The following is a 17,838-nucleotide window of genomic DNA, read 5'->3' on the forward strand; positions in this document are numbered from 1 at the left end:
TTATCTTTGAAAGGGATAAATGCACATATAAATAGTTTGTAGGATGAAAGGGATAAATGCACATATAAATAGTTTGAAGGATGAAATCTTGCTTACAAATTTCATTTAATGATGCAACATACATTGATATTCTAGAGACTGGAGTACACCCAGCTTTCTGGCAACAATCTGCACTTTATCCTAAATGAACAATACAACTTTGCAAGATTGGAATGCATTACATAAAACCCTTCCAAAGTACACTGATAAATACTCAAAATGTTTCATCAGTATGCATAATGCAAATGACTGCACTGCACACAGAGAAGGAAAGGTTAGTGCATCCTCGATAATACATTAGAGCAATCATAGTCACAGCAGACATAATTGGTTTATGGTTCCTCCACGCCATATAATAAATGTGGAGCAGGTATATTATGCACACGTAGGCTCCTGTACGACAGATCTAGCTATTCTTATGTTGAAAATGCTATTGTTATATTGGTTTTATAAAATATGGCTAGAACACATACAAAATTTTTAAAGAGGCACTTTACCTTGTAGCTAAAAAATCTTAGAAAACTGCAAAAGATATTACTCTATGATCCCTTGAGGGAAGACCATGCATGGCAAAAGGGAATAATTTCTAGCGAGTGCATTCACATGTTGGGGATTTGCTGCAAACACTATGCACAGCAAGACTGCAAGTGTCCTCATCAAAAAATCACATGGCTAGGTCCACTATATATAGTTTTGGGTGTATACGCTCAGGAGTTAAAAGCCAAACAGTGGGCATAGTCAGGATGGATGCTGAGGTAAGAGTCTACCATAGGAACCAGGGCTGTGGAGTTGGAGTCGGTGCCCATTTTGGTGGAGTCTGAGTCGGAGTTGGGGGTCGGTATAAAATGGACCGACTCAGACTCCGCCTCTGACTCCTAAAATATATAATAAATTGGGTACAGTAGTTCAAAGCAGTTTGTGGGGAATATTTTTTCTTAAGAATTTGGGAAAGTTATGAAATGTCCTATTCCTGATCTAAGGGTGTAGACTTTTAGCTGAGATTAATCTGTGCTACAGTAACTTTATCACTTAAACATGAGCCATGTATGAGGGAGTCGGAGTCGTGGAGTCACAGTTGGAGTCGATGTCATGGAAATTGAGGAGTTGGAGTCGGAGTCGAAGGTTTGGCTTACCGAATCCACAGCCCTGACATGAACTCACTGTAAAAACGTATACCGCATGGTATACCCTGTTCTTTGCAGTCGCCCTCTGCATAGGAAAGGGCAGCCTGCTTTGCTTGTTTTCCTATACAGTTAAAGAAAGGCTATGTTGGCCCATACCATTCAGACAGAGGCCGAAAGAATACACTTTCACCCTTCCTCTGATGAAAGGTCGCCTTTGGAAAGGTTACAATATATGCATCCAGAAAAGCTTATAAAGGGTTATACTGTAGGCTAGGTGTATAAATGTAGTGTGGTCCTAGCCGTACTGCCAATTCCCCTGTGGTCTTAAGCAGCGCCTTAGAGAAGATCTGTCACTTGCCATAAATATGTATTTTTTACTGAGGGTAAATGTGGCTGTTCTCCTGAATCTGGTGTTTTGGCTTTTTTTGTTCATGCACCTCTCTGTTGCTGAAATATGGTTCTCTCTTCCTGGTATCTAAATCTAATCTTGTTAGCCAAAGGGGCATGGTTCTTAACTCTTCTCTGTGGGTGTCATCTTAAAGAAGTACTCCCACAAAGTTTTTTATTCATTGTTTGTGTATGTGCATGTACTGTAGTGTGAGTGTATTAATAAACTCACCTAAAGCTCTCTCCAGTGTCCAGCGCCAGTCTTCTCTTCTCAGTGACCTCACCACAATTGCAACTAGCTGGCTCACGCTATGCTCTATGTGTGAGCCGGAAGTCTCTTTTACAATGAAAGCCTACGAAGCCTAGCTCTGACACTCCATAGACTTACATTGTAAAAGCCACTTTCGGGTCATGCAGAGAGCAGTGTGACCCAGACAGTCTGCAGAGAGATGACGTCACTGAGAAGAGGAGAAGAACAGTGCTGGACACTGGAGAGAGCAGCAGTAGGTGAGTATATTAATACACTACACTACAATACATGCACATACACACATTTAATGAATAAAAAAACTTAATGGGAGTGCTTCTTTAAGGATCATACTCCTGTGGCTAACAAGACTACATTCACATACACTGCACAAAATAGGAAAAAGGGCCCATATCTCAGGCGCAAGAACAAACAAAATAAAAACAGATTCAGGAGATCAGTGGCACTGATATATTTATGGCAAGAGATAGGTTCTCTCTAAGCTGGTAGAAAAGTCTGGAAGGTAAACCTGCAACTTTCTGATGTGTGCGACAGCAGCCGTATGTCGCTCTCTAGACTAGTTGGCAGAGTGATGGCTGTCATTTCCCTAGGTGTTGCTGTTATGAAATATAAGTGTGACCACGGCTTCAGCTAGTGATAACAATTGGGGGGGTTCCAGGAACAGGACCTGCAGGCATGTACTGATTGTTAGAAAAAAGGCAATTGTAAGAGAAAGGGTAGCCTTCAGGAGTTAATATCTTTAAATGATAATAGTAACTAATAAACTATAAGGCTATGTTCACATGTTGTGTTTTTGATGCGTTTTTTTTTCGCAGGCAAAACTTGCTCTCTTGGCAGTAAAGAAGCACTGTCAAAAAAGCCTATTTTGCTGAGTTTTTGCAGCGTTTTTTTACAGTGTTGTTGTCAGGGTACATTTGTCTCTTGTGCATGCTGATAAAGTTTAGTGCATAAAAAATAACCTAATTCAACTTCATCAGGTTTTGGCACCAAAAAACGTAGCAAATCCTTACACCAGCATTTTTCGCGGCGTTTTTGCAGTAGCCATTGCTTTTTATGGGTGAAGAGCGCTGCAAAAACGCTAAAAGAAGTGACATGCTGCATTTTGCAAAAACGCAGGTCTGTGACAAAACAGTCAGGAAAAAAAAAACAAGGTGTTTGTAAAAACACAACATGTGAACATAGCATATATTTCTGGAGATCTCTTCCAAGAACCTGAGTCAATCAGGGACACGATCCAGTGGTCATGAAAAAAAAAAGAAGGAATGCAGGAATGTAAAAATAGCAAATAGTATAATTAATTTAAAGGGGTTATAAAGGACTTTTATTATTTTTGTGTATGGCCATAAGAACTAACAGGCAGGTGTTTGCCGACTCAGGAAGCGAATTGCCTGCTTCATTTCACCTCTCAGCAATAGAACAGCACTTTCTCTTTCGCTATGGCAATAGGACATCACTTCCGACGTCACACTGAATAACAGCCGGCTCCCCGCAGTTGGGTAGCGGGGAGCTGGCTTTCAATCAGCATAACATTGGCAGAGACGGCCCATCAACAGAACAAAGCAGAAGAGAAGACGCTGCTCTGTTGATGTGACGTCAGGGAAAGCCACAGAATTGCCAGCAGAAGTCCACATCTGCTCTGAGCCAAAGAGATTGGAGCTGGCGGAACCTGCAGGTAGATAGCAAATAACTGTCTGTTATTTGTTAGCGCCATATGCAAAAATAATATAAGTCAACGATCTTTCTTTTAAAGAAGAACACTGCAAAGTTATCATGATGGATAATTGTGAAGGGTAAACAAGATTCTGATCAAAAGATCATTTTGGCTGGCTCAAAAGATCATCCATCTCAGCAGCGTATTGTCCTGTGAAAACAGGACCTGTGCTGCAGAGTACACTGGCAGTCCAGGGTTGTGGCGTCAGTAAGCGAAACCTCCAACTCATACTCCTCAATTTCCCTTACTCTCGACTTCAACTCCGACACCGACTCCAACTCCACAGCACTGCCTCATTACTGAGTGTGTTCATAAAGTGCAGCACAGATTCATCTCAACTAAAAGCCGAGATCCTTAGATCAGGAACAGAACAGACATTTACAGGACATTTCATAACTTTCCCTAATTCTTATGAAAACATTTACAGCACATTGAACTACTGTACCAATTTATTATATATTTTAAGAGTCGGTCCATTTTATACCGACTCAACTCCCGACTCTGACTCCACAGCCCTGTGGCTGCCTATGAGCACTGAATGATCTATCAGTAACCGTTCATTGCATATTTAAAGTGCCATCTACCTGTTGTAAAACACTTTTATACGATGACCCATAAAATAATTGACTGTAACGGCACCCTCAGAAAATATATATAGAATTTCTCCTAACAAGGACTTTATACTGGCAATTTCCCTACCGTGCACGCGACAGTCAATCATTACGATGCAGATTAGTATGATGGGCCATGTAACCTTCCACCTTCCTCCATCATTGCAGAGTTCACACCATCAGACATATTGCTATATAGTGTCAACCAGCATGTATGATACACGTAATAAAACTGGAGCCATTACAACTCACTTTATTAACAATCTCAAGAAGTGTGTCATAAACTAAGACTTACCAGGTCAACAAGTTATTATACTTGGGACTCTTCAAATTTATTAACGTCATTTGCAGAGTCTAATGTTCCCCAGTTCTTGACAGTTTCTCAGATACATTTTTTAAAATGAGTTAGGGAGAAGCTAAAGTAACAACATTTGCATTTCACTTGCATGTCGTAATATATCATATCTTGCTTTAAAATGACATTGAGACACACACTCCAAGAGGCATAATGCTGGGCTGGAAAGTGCGCTAAGCAATAATAACACCTTAAGCAAGTCATCCAAGACGAATCTCAGCACAAACTATTCTCTTAGTTACTTATCGTGTGTACCAAATAAGAAGACGTTATTGATTAGACAGTAAGCCTGTCAGACAACGCTCAGCAAGATCAATTTCTCCATGTATTTAGCAAAAAAAATGTAAATTCTTTAAAAGGCTTAAAGACAGAATTCCCATCAGATTGTTAAAGTGTCAGTTCAGACTGAAGTAGGAATATATTAAAAAGAAGCTTACTAAATCCTTTATCACAATGTCCGTACTGTTGTAATTAGCTACAGAACAATTCACATGTACTTCAGAGAAGAATCCAGCAGCAGACTGCAGACTGCCATTTACAGCAGTCTGTAGAACGCAAAGAAAGCTCCTCTTACATCTCATGTGGAAGACTCTTAGATCAAGAGGAGGACCAAAGCATGACCTAACTCTGCCATTTACTCTGCAGTAGCCCTACAGACCATGCCTGGAATATTTTTCTGTGTGCATATTGTCCACAGTACCTGTCTCTTTGGAGACTGGTCTTACAGTTTATGCCTGAAAAGGGTTTATACGAAACTATTTTTTTTTTTACTGTGGGCCTAAGAACTACCATGAAAGGATGTTGAGAAGGCCGAACTTTTTAATTCCTATTTTGCATCTGTTTTCTCTCAGAAAGAAAATGTAACATCAACTGATCTTCACTGTCCTATTAAAGGAATAGAAGAATCTAAGTTATCTGTAAACAGAGAGATTGTGAGGGAATATTTAGCTAACATAAATGTGTTCAAGTCTCCAGGTCCAGATGAATTACACCCCAGAGTACTGAAGGAGATCGTAGAAGAAATTTTAGAACCACTCTCCATAACCTTTGAAAATTATTGGAGAACAGGAGAAGTCCCAGAAGACTGGAGAAGAGTAAATGTTGTTCCTATCTTCAAAAAGGGGAAGAAGGTGGACCCAGGGAACAATAGGCCGGTGAGTCTGACTTCTATACCAGGAAAGATCTTTGAACAAATTATTAAACAACATGCATGTAAGTACCTGGATAAGAATGAAGTGATTAACCAGAGTCAGCATGGGTTTGTAACTAACAAGTCATGTCAGACTAACTTAATTTCCTTCTATGACAGAATCACTGACTGGATGGATCAGGGAAATGATGTAGATATAGTATATCTTGACTTCAGCAAAGCATTAGACAAAGTATCTCACACCATCCTTATTGAAAAAATGACCAAGTATGGAATGGACAAGGCAACTGTTAGGTGGATTCAAAACTGGCTTAGTGATCGGACTCAAAGAGTGGTCGTAAATGGCTTCACATCCAGTTGGATGAATGTCTCAAGTGGGGTACCACAGGGCTCTGTCCTGGGACCTGTATTGTTCAACATCTTTATCAATGATTTAGATGAAGGAATTGAGGGTAAACTGATTAAATTTGCTGATGACACAAAGCTAAGAGGGATAGCTAATACTAGAGAAGAGAGAGAAAGGATTCAAAAAGACCTAAATAAACTGGAGCAGTGGGCAGTAACTAACAGAATGGTTTTTAACAGGGAAAAATGCAAAGTACTACATCTGGGCAATAAAAATGAAAAAAACATATACAAAATTGGAGGAATAGAGCTAAGCAACAGTACATGTGAAAAAGACTTAGGTATACTAATAGATCATAGACTGAACATGAGTCAACAGTGTGATGCAGCAGCAAAAAAGGCAAATACCATTCTGGGATGTATTAACAGAAGCATACAGTCTAGATCATGTGAAGTCATTATCGCACTTTACTCCTCTTTGGTCAGACCTCATCTGGAATACTGTGTCCAGTTTTGGGCACCACATTTTAAAAAAGACATCGACAAACTGGAGCAAGTTCAGAGAAGAGCGATCAGAATGGTGACCGGTCTGCAAACTATGTCCTATGAGGAACGGTTACAGGATTTGGGAATGTTTAGCTTGCAAAAAAGAAGACAGAGAGGAGACTTAATAGCTGTCTACAAATATCTCAAGGGCTGTCACATTGTAGAAGGATCATCTTTATTCTCATTTGCACAAGGAAAGACTAGAAGCAATGGGATGAAACTGAATGGGAAGAGACACAGATTAGATATTAGAAAAAACTTTTTGACAGTTAGGGTGATCAATGAGTGGAACAGGCTTCCACAAGAGGTGGTGAGTTCCCCTTCAATGGACATCTTCAAACAGAGGCTGGACAGACATCTGTCTGAGATGATTTAGTGAATCCTGCTTTGAGCAGGGGGTTGCACCAGATGACCCAGGAGGTCCCCTCCAACCCTACCATTCTATGATTCATGAAGGTAGTTGCTAACTATGAAACGCTTCTGCCAGCGATTCTGCTGCTTCACATCAACAGAGCAGCTCGCTCTTCCTCTTCCGGGCCGCTCTGTGGACGGGGTGTTGATAGTAGTTAATAGTCAGCAACTACCTCCCTGTTAGTTCTAAGGCTCATAGTGAAAAGATAAAATAGTCCCAAATAACCCCTTTAATACAGCCTTACCCACTGACCCTGTCATATATTAAAGAAAATGTAAACTAACCAGAAAATATTTCCAATAAAAAGTATTGCTTGAGAAAAACTCACTGTATGCTTGTACTTTCTGAGTGTTGCCCTTTGAGCACTACATAAGTGGTCGATCATCACTTACCCTTAGAATATGCATGGATGATGCTTTTATTTTGTCTTCTATTCTGATCTTGACAAATATTCACAAAAATGTTACCGTGACGGAAATGTTGGAGGCTGAAGCGAACTGATGCTCTATGGTTCAGGTCAAGTACCAAAGAAGTAAATAGAATCTATCTGCTGATTCACCACGATCATTTTTTTAATATCCGTGCAAAATTTAGGGTGACAGAAACGTTATAGTTAAACAAGCAAAGAACAGTGAAAAGAAGCACAACTCTAGAAGTTTTATTGTGGAACCCATGAATCTTATACCCGGAATATTGTGTCCAGGTCACTTGGAGGGAGTAAAAAAAAGTCAGATTAGAAATAAAGAATTCAATCTGAACCAACTATCTGATGGGATTAATCTTTTTTTGTGCAGAAAATATCCTACAAAGGGATTGAAACCTGTCACAAGCAAACATCTATCAACTCTGAAAAAGACATTTACAAACCTCATTCTGAAGCTCATCGTTGCTTTTGGTAGAGGCCAGCATCTCGAATATAGTGTTGCACAAATCGTCCACCGTGTGACCGCCAACAGAACTCTGGACAACATATTTTTCAACTTCTTCGTACAGCAAAGAGCCGTCGTCTTCACTGCTGCCGACTTTTTGTGTTGCTCGGGATGGGTCTAGAGAGCAGTCTTTGAGGCCATTTTGAAGTTTCAAGAAGCTAAAGCTGAGATTATCGTCAGCCTCAAATTCACCGTTTAAAGGCATGTCTTCAGTCTCTTCCAGCTCGTACATTTCGAAAGAGAACTGGACATTTCTTCCAAATGACGCTGCATCTCTTTCAGTGTCCTCCTGAACCATCGGTGTAAGTTTCTGACGCTGCTCATTAGTCAATAATGACATGATTTTATAGGTGGCATCACAAGCTGCTGCTGCACATGTCGATGGAAATGGGCCAAACATCTGTTTGATAGCTTTGGTAGCTTCTTGATTGACACAATCCTTGTCATAAAAAGTCCTGAATAGGAACACGGCTCCACTTTCGATTGCTTCTTGTCCATGGTCCGTTCCAACTGTGAGAAGACAAGGCAATGGTTTTGGCATACTGCATGTGTTTGATTTAAATGGCCTCTAAATAAATGTGTGCTATCTCCCCCTGTAATAGCTTAAACCTTTCACTCCAAATCATAAGCACTACAATAAAAATGACAACCTGGGAGAATTACAGCCCCTAAAGTCACCCTTATGTAAATATTTAAGACTGAATTATTGAACCAAGAATCAGTAGATTGAAATTCACTGGCTGCAGAACAATCAAGTGAGCTTCTCCTCTACTCTGACTAGCCAGGTGAAAAATTACCAAGTTGAATTCACAGCACATCATGAATTTCAAAGAATTTGTCTTTAACAAAAAGTAATTTACCGATCTGTTTTGCAGCCTGTAATATTTCTTTTAGGCCCTCGTTTATTGCTTCATGCTCCTTGTCCACAATGCCAGTGACAAATTGAGTTATTTTCCTCCAAGTAAGGTCAGATTCCAAAACTTGCTCACGCAACTTCGATCTTTTGTTCTGCAAAATGAATGCAGTATGGGTAGAAGAAATGTATCTGAAACAACTAAATGTCACAATCAAAGAAAGCAGGAGTGCTCCTTCAAATAATTATTAATGAATATTAGCAAACACAGGCTTTTTTCTCCCTCTTTGTTCAGATCTAAAATAAAAGGTCAAAAATATTTGAGCCATATTAAAACCAAGGATCTTTGAGATGAAACAAGATGTAACATTACAGGACTTTAACCCTAGAACGCATGACCATAAAAATCTACTTTTTCACATACCTGGGACCTTTTAGGCCCGTGTGCAAATAACATGGAATAACTCAAACAAAAATGAGAAACAACTATATACCTGAGGAATACCTAGAGTTTCAAAATTCTAACTAAAGTAATCTTGCAGAAAATAGAAAACAATTAACAGGGCGGGCCTGCGAGGACCCAGGTATGCGTTCTAGGGTTAATTCTAGAACATGGCACAATATAATAAAAGGAGCATAACTGTTACTACTTTATCGCAATTCCCTGGCCCATTATTTGTGTTGATCCTTGACAATCCTTAAAGGGAACCTGTCAGTAGGATCAAACCTCCTAAGCCATCGGTATGGGCATGCAGGTCAAACAAAGTTGAATAAAATAATACTTTGATATCTGCAATCTGATGTCTTATTCCTGAGAAATCCACATTTTTCTTAATATGTAAATTAGCTGTTAACATTTAAGTGAGGGACCCAGATCTCCCTGAGAGCTTATTTTTAATAAAAGGAGGTGTTACCAGTGTGAGACATGTAATCTCATGATCTCACTGCAGAGCTGTGCCTCATTATAACTAACACAGTACAGCAAAGCTGAACTTTGTCTCATTACAAACATATTTGAAGCTGCAGTTATCCTCTTACAGTGCTTCAGCTTCCATCTCACAGGCAGCCAGTGTGGAGAAAAGACAGTACAGCAGAGCTGACAGCAATATGAAAAGAAAACTACAAAGGTGTTAGTAATGAGACAAGGCTTATCTCTGCTGTACTGTTAGCTACAATTAGAAACAGCTTTGCAGCAGAGCCAACAGCACTATGAAAGCACATCTGCTTCTGCAAATATGTTTGCAATGTGACAAAGTTCAGTTTTAATTTACTGTATTAGCTGTAATCGCACACAGGTCAGCAGTGAGGTCAGGAGAGCAGACTGTCATGTCTCAAACTGGTAAGACCCCCTTTAATTTAAAATGAGCTCTGGAGACAGAATATTAGGGAGATCTGTGTCCGGCCCATTGACCTTAACAGCTTATTTAAATATTAATAAAAATGTGGATTTTTCTGGAATAAGATATCAGATCGTATATATCAAGGTATCACTTTATTCAACTTTCTATGTCCATATAGAAAGACCATTTTTTGTTTTTTGCCTCCTGAAAAAGTGAATTTTCATAACTTTTACAATTTTTTCTGGCTACAAAACTATTTGAGGTCTTGTTTTTTGCAGACTACAGGTATATAATATGGTTGGCTTTAAGCTATACTCATTTTATACAACACGATGGATTTCTGCCAATGTGTTGTATATCGATCACCGTTTATGTTAATAGATGTTATAACTTCTTTGTATTGGTTATCACAAGAACATGGACAGCTGTGTAAGCCAGTTAGGCTGTGCAGGTCATAGGAAGCTGAATACAATGATACCTTGATACTTGCAATCCGATGCCTTATTCCAGAGATACCCATTTTTATCTGATATATAAATGAACTGTTCCAGGCTATGGGTAGGACACTGATCTGCATGAGAATCTGCCTCCAGAGCTTATTTTAAATGAAAGGGGTGTTAAAGTTGTGAGACATTTAACTAACACAGGACAGTAGAACTGAACTTTGTCTTCTGACAAACACATTTGCTGCAGCTCTCACAGCTCTGGTGTATTACAATTATATTGCAAGCCTGGCTGGCTGTGAGATGGAAGCTGAAGCACTGAGAGGAACCTGCAGATGTGTCAGTTATAATAACACACAAATTGGTAGTGAGATCAGGAGAGCAGAGATCAGTCGCTACATGTCTCACACTAGGGAAGATTTATTACACTGCCTTAAAATATGCACCAAATTTATCACCGTGACTCATGTTGGATGATAAATTTGGGGTGACTTTAGACTGTCTTGTCTAAACTTTACATCACCTCCTGGTGAATATATATTTTTGTACCATTATACTGAAGTAACTTAGCATATCTTATGTGATGCACTGGGAAAAATATTCCAAGTGCTTTGACATTGCAAAAAAGTGCAATTTCACAATTGTTTTTTGTTTTTTTTATTTATCATGTTCACCATACGTTCAAACAGACCTAACAATATGATTCTCCAGATGCCAAACAGGCATAGATTTGTTTTTTTTATTTAAGTGGTGAAAAAAATTCGGAAATTTGAAATAAGAAATTTTGCTTGTGTCGCCATTTTCTGAGACCCATAACATTTTAAATTTTTGGGATATGGGCTGTGATGGCCTATGTTTTGCACCCTGACCTGACGTTTTTACTGATATCATTTTGGGGTAGATACAATGTTTTGATCGCCTCTTATTGCAATATTGCGGCAGCCAAAAAACCTAATTCTGGCGTTTCGATTCTTATTCTCATTACAACATTTACTGATCGGATTAATTTTTTTTATATTTTGATAGATCGGACTTTTACGAACACAGCGATACCAAGCGTGTATTTTTTGTCTTATTTTTAATGGGGCAAAAGGAGGGTGATTTGAACTTGTGCTTTTTTTTTTTTTTTTTTACTTTTTTCACTTTAAAACATTTTTTAAACTTTTTCATGTATTTAATAGTCACATGACGCTGTGATTGTCAGATCGCTTGTGCTATACATGTCCATGGGCACTGCTATGTATAGTGAAAATCCTAATCTCCTAGGAACGCCAGCTAAACACTGGCTTTCACAGGAGTATTGTAATGACAGGTACAGGGATCTTCAGTAGACCACCGACTGTCATGGCGACCCATTGGCACCCAGCGATCACATGACATGGGCGCCGATGGGTGGATGAATGAAGAGCTTCTGGTCTGTGAGTGTTAGATCCCGCTGTCAGTGACTGAGCTTCGCTCCACCCTTTGGCTGTTAAAGGCACATGATGGCTGACTAAATCATCTATCATCTGCCGGGCAAGATGCAGGCTCAGCATTCGAGCCGGCAAATGGCACATCAGTACATCATATGTTGGTAAGGGGTTAACGGGAACCTGTCATGTCCCCAAATGCTGTTAACCTGTAGATTTGGGGTTAACGCCTTCCTTGCGGGTCGATTTTTCCGTTTTTGTGTTTTCATTGTTTTTTTTTCCCTTATTCCAAGATCTATAACTTTTTTATTGTTCCGTACACATAGCCATATGAAGGCTTGTTGTTTGCGGGAAGAGATGTATTTTTGAATGACACCATTCATTTTATCTTGTGATGTACTGAAAAAATTTCAAGTGCGACAAAATAATGAAAAACAGGCAATTCTGCAATTTATTATTGTATTTACCATGTTCACTATATGCTAATACTGACCTGGTGACATGATTCTCCAGGTCAGCACGATTATGCAGATACCAAACATGCATAGCTTTTTTTATTTACGGTAAGTGAAGAAAAAAGTTTCAGAAATGTATTAAAAAAAAAAAAAAAATTGCTGACGTTTTTATTGATACCATTTTGTGGTAGCTATAATGTTTTGATCACCTTTTATTGCAATATTGCGGTGGATGAAAGAACTTAATTCTGATGTTTCGATTTTTTTTCTCATTACGCCGTTTACCGATCGGGTTAATTTATTTTATATTTTGATAGATAGGACTTTTACAAATACAGCAATTCCACATATGTGCATTTTTTTTATTTCTTTATTTTTAATGGGGAAAAAGAGAGGTGATTTGAAAGTTTATATATTTTGCTTTTTTCATATTTTTAAAAACATTTTTATCTTTACCTTCTACTGTATTTGTTAGTCCCCTTAGGGGACTTGAACCTACGATTATCTGATCGCCTCTACTATACACAGCAGTACCACAGTATTGATATGTGTAGCAACAATCATGGTCTCCTATGAACACAAGCTTAGGCTGGCTTTCACGGGAGTGCTGTCATTACAGGCACATCACGGCAACCATTCGTGCCCGGGGATCATGTCACGGGCACACCAATTGGCGTATAGAATAATGCGCCCCCCTGCTGGCACACTATAAATGCCACTGTCACAAATTAATAGCGGCATTTACCAGGTTAACAGGCTGTTAGAAGCAGACTATGGCTAAATAACATGGCCATCATCTGCCGAGAAAGATGCGGGCTCGGTTTGTGATCCAGTATCAAAGTCAGGGAGCCAGAACATGACGTACCAGTACGTCATATGTCGGTAAGGTGTTAATCTGCAAATAAATAGGGTTACAATGCTGTCTGGGTGCCTTACTGGGATAAAATGAACTTATTTCCTCCCGGGAGCCAATCACACATCTGGTGATCTCATATTAGGTATCCACACAACCATAATAACCAGGAAAATGTATTCAATAGGTTGTTTGGTGTAAAACATGAATAGTAAAAAAAATATCTAAAACAAAAAAAAGGTTCTTTTTTTCTATATTTGTATTTCAAAAACAAAATTAGTTAAATTACTATAATTTATAAGTACCCCAATACAGCGCTAAAAAATAAAATAATTTGTTCCACACAAAACCAAGCCTCGTACAGCCGAGTCAGTGCAAAAAAATACATTTTATGGCTGGTGAAAAGCTGAACATTAAGGCCCTTTCAGACATGGACATTTACTATAATCTTTATTTATTTTTTCACAACTTTTAAAATGGTTATATATCCCTATGATAGGTCATCAATATCAGAACTTTGGGGATTTGACATACCATAACCCCAGCAGTGTTAGCAAAAGAAGTAAGCAATGTACGGAGCAAAATAGCAATGTGCCATCACACTGTTTAGTGGCCGCTGTCAGGTACTGCAGGTCGGTAATATTCAGATATTAGGAGCTGATCTGCAGCACCACCTGGGGCCACTGAACAGTAACAAGGTGGTGGTCTTCTACGTCATACACTGTTCACACCCTTAAATTACAGGAGCTACAAAGAGCTGATCAATAGAGGTGACAGGTCGGACCCCCACCAATCTGATGTTGGTGGCTTAGCATAGGTCATCAATATCAAAGAAGTCTCTTTAAACTCTCACTCGGATGCACAAGTTTCACTTTTTACAGGTGTTACCTCTTGTCAACAATCAGACAGGTCGTAAAAAGTAAGTTAATTGGGAGTGCAACCTCTCTGATCACCACAATTGCCGGGAGGCATCCCAAATTCTTTCTTGGCCACAGAGAAGGGCAAGCATGCGCTATTTCTCTCCATAGAGATAACTGGGAGAGGTGGAGACAGTTCAACGCTCTCATTTGGCTGCTTTTCAGTGCCCTATTTAGAGTAAATGTAATAGAAACAAACGAGAGAGCACAAAGCTGCTCCGGATGCATCCATTCATATCTGGCGCTGGCTCACCCTGCTCTCAGTAACAGACTGGATTCACACATTGGTGTCTCATGGTCCCAGTACGAAAAGCGACGGCAGCGGGTCTCCTGACCCAAGCCCCACAAACTCCTAGACATACATAAGGCTACCTAGTTCACGTCAAGAGATCCGCTACCAGTCCGAACATCCGTGAAACATAAATGTGTGAACCTAGCCTAAGGGTCACATAGGTTAGACCCTACCTAACTTACTCTACCTTGCTTGATTCAAGAGTCATACATATAAAAAAGGAGTTTTCATGGGACAACCCTTGTAAAAATACAGATTTAGAGGGGATCTCTTGTCTATAGATGAAAAATTTGAAATGTACATGCTACTGAAAATCTGTGATTTTAGATGAAGGACAGCTGTCCATTAGACAACATGCATGGAATACAGCTCTCACAGATCACACCACGAGTTCTGCCAGCAAATGGATCACACACCAACACTGGGTGCGCTTAGGGATTCTTCACATTTACAAACTACGGTTTGTGGGGACATTGGTAAAACAGCTTTAGCTGTCGTTTACCACAATGTACAAAGCATTCGACTATCATGAGTCATTCTGACTGTTTAGCACTTTGCGTCCTGGAGAAAACATTTTACCATCAGGTCTGTCGAGTCTCCCCTGTAATCATCTTGTCTGGTGACATTTGAAAAGGAGCGCAGCGCTCCTGTGAGACGAGGTAAAACCATCTCTTTCTTATTCAGTGATCCATAGGATGAAAAATAGGATTTTGCTGCAACTTGTAACACCTAAAATGAAAAAGTGGATAATATTTGATAAGAAGTTAAAAAAAAACACAAAGATGAAAGAAAACAAGCAAATAACTGTAGTTTGTATAAACTGCGACAAAACATAAAACTCAAGTAACTTTTTCAATGCAATCTTTAAGAATGACTGCAAGGGTATGTTCACACGGGGTAATCATACAGCTGATTTTCCATTCTGTGCTCTGTATACTAGTACCAGCATGGTGGAAGACATCTTATCAGATCTAATCATCTGCAGTATAAATTGTCCAGCGCTGCGGCACAAATATAGCATGTCCGCTGCGGAAGGCTCCGAAAAATCAACCAAATGTTCACATGCCCTAAAGCTTTATCAGAAATGTTTAAAAAAAAAGTTTGAATTAGCATTGAGCAAAAAGATTTGCAAGTCACTGGTTCTGTGGCCATGCCAGTAGTCCACTGATGCCAGACCGAAGCCCTGTGAACTTTCTACTATCTGTGGCATCCGTGATGCCTCCTCTGATTAGTGGGCCCGATGTGGAAACACCATTGCCACATGATGTGCATATGATTCCACAGTGGGCCTACTAGTCAGAAGAGGATTGGAGATGCCAGTAGGTGTAAAGGGGTTAACATGGTTTTATTCTGGAGTCCAGTGACTACCAACGTGGCCGCTAGACCAGGGTCCTACTAATCTTTTTGCTCACTTTTAATGCGGCTTTTTGCTTCCTCATGAAAACACTTTCTGTGAAATTAGCTGTGTGATTTACTTAAAGAAGTTGTCCACTACTTTTACACTGATGACCTATCCTTAGGATAGACCATCAATGTCTGATTGGCCAGGGTCCAACACCCAACACCCCCGCCGATCAGCTGTTACCGGTGTTGGTGGCGGCCGCTTGCCGCAAGTACTCACCTGCGGAGCTGCTCCATCGTCTGATAGTACCCTGCTATGGCCACTACACATCTGCCTCCTATTGATTTGAATAGGAGGCGGATGTGCAGAATCAAGCCTCGCCCACTACCAGAAGACGGAGGAGCTCGGCCGCCATCGACAACAGCTGATCAGCGGGGGTATCGGGTGTCAGACCCCGGCCGATCAGACATTGATGACCTATCCTAAGGAAAGATCATCAATGTAAAAGTAGTGGACAACCTCTTTAAGCCAGTCACACATCTGCTTTCATTTTACAAGTGCCAGCAAAGATAAAAAGTGGATTATGATTGGTTAATCCATGAAACCAATTAATCTACAATAATTTGTAACTGTCAGTCCTTTCATTATAGCTAAAGGGCCAGTACTGGATTAGGTGTCTGCAATTGAGTGAAAAGGCATGCTGCGCTTTTTTGGCAAGCATTTTTGCTAAAGCCTGTGATGGAGTCTCCAACGCAGATGTGAACATATTGTAATACAAGGAAGTGGCAAGAAATATGCAATCATGGCATGTAATGATGCCAAGTGAACACCTTGTAAATTAGCTCCATCTAATCCATGCCCCAATGCTGGGGACTGCCAATAACCCTCCTCGCTGGGCTGCGGACATGTACAGTACATGGCATCAGCCCCAACCTAGGAGTACAGCTCAGTAACACGGCGATCAAGCCCAGCGCAGTCATTGTCACTGCCGTGTGTAACTAAGTAATGGCCGGATGTAATTGCGGAGAGGAAGTTATTTATTAGGGAGGCTGAAGGCTTTCTTGTGGCAGCAGTTTCCCTTTAATACATCATACAGCGGCTTCCAGAGATACATTTATAATGTGAAACCTTGAAGAGCTTCAGATTTTAGCTGACAAACAAGCGTGAGAAAAGTTTGTGGCCTGTAGTAAAGGCTGGACTTTTTGGCAACTGAGGCGGTGGTGATGCATGTGTTGTCAGCGCTGAGAAGAGGGGAAATGAAAGGTTAGTGACAGAGTGAAGGGTGGGAAAATTGGATTTCAGTTTTTGTCATATTAAGCTTCTGGCAGCTGGGTTTAATCCAGCACGAAGAGAGAAAAGACTGAAATATGAGCCATGACCTGGAAAGGTGAAGAGAAGAAAACATGGGAGGTTTTCTAGTATTAATAATTCTGTACGTACAGGAAAATGCAGATGTCTCTGAAGGAGAATGTCCGTCCGATAATAGGCCTCATAAAGCTGGCTGCTGAGAATTTCACTAAGGCCAAATATATATTTCTGTGAGCGTAAGCACCGATATGAAAGACTGGTAAGCCATCCCCTTAACCTGCCTATGTGTGCGCTATGCCCTAATTCACATGACTATTGTCACATGGTGTAAAATGTGTAAAACTGCAAAGTGCTTGTAAAAACAATTTACTTTCTAATCTTCAATTCTTTTGTTTGCTGCTCATTGTCCAGGTTACCGACTACCTCTGCAGAATACAAGAGGTGGCTGGTCTCCTAGGCAAAGAACACAGAGCTTACAAGTTCTTTGCTATAGAGCTTGTAATCACTGATCTGATGCTTGCTGGATCTACTGCTGCAGAGGTAAGGCGGTCAGCGCACAGCTCCGGCCAGCGGTGTGACAATGCTGGTCCATATGGTCAGCCAATCATTAGTGCCCCTGTGACCACCAGCAAGCAGGAACTTGGGAGGCCTGGCGAGCGGTGCACTCCTATTCAGAAAGATGAGAATAACCCCTTTAAGAAATTTCATGCAGCAGAATTTCACCCGTTGCGATGTAAAGAGATAGATGT

At 40.2% G+C, this 17,838-nt stretch overlaps 1 protein-coding gene across 2 annotated transcripts in view; it reads right to left on the reverse strand.

Annotated features, from left to right (window-relative positions):
- ASCC3 (activating signal cointegrator 1 complex subunit 3) overlaps positions 1 to 17,838 on the reverse strand; it is a 702,790-nt gene that overhangs the window by 662,266 nt on the left and 22,686 nt on the right. For both annotated transcript variants that reach the window (XM_073675761.1, XM_073675762.1), the window contains exons 2-4: positions 15,019 to 15,168; positions 8,738 to 8,885; positions 7,816 to 8,387 (exon numbers count right to left, since the gene is read on the reverse strand). In XM_073675761.1, coding sequence (XP_073531862.1) covers positions 7,816 to 8,387; positions 8,738 to 8,885; positions 15,019 to 15,108 — 810 coding nt within the window. In that variant the 5' untranslated portion in view covers positions 15,109 to 15,168. The remainder of the gene's footprint in view (positions 1 to 7,815; positions 8,388 to 8,737; positions 8,886 to 15,018; positions 15,169 to 17,838) is intronic.

This window comes from Phyllobates terribilis, unplaced genomic scaffold (assembly GCF_046119375.1).
Source record: "Phyllobates terribilis strain yellow unplaced genomic scaffold, ASM4611937v1 Scaffold_3__8_contigs__length_932513732, whole genome shotgun sequence".
In the NCBI taxonomy this organism is placed as follows: domain Eukaryota; kingdom Metazoa; phylum Chordata; class Amphibia; order Anura; family Dendrobatidae; genus Phyllobates; species Phyllobates terribilis.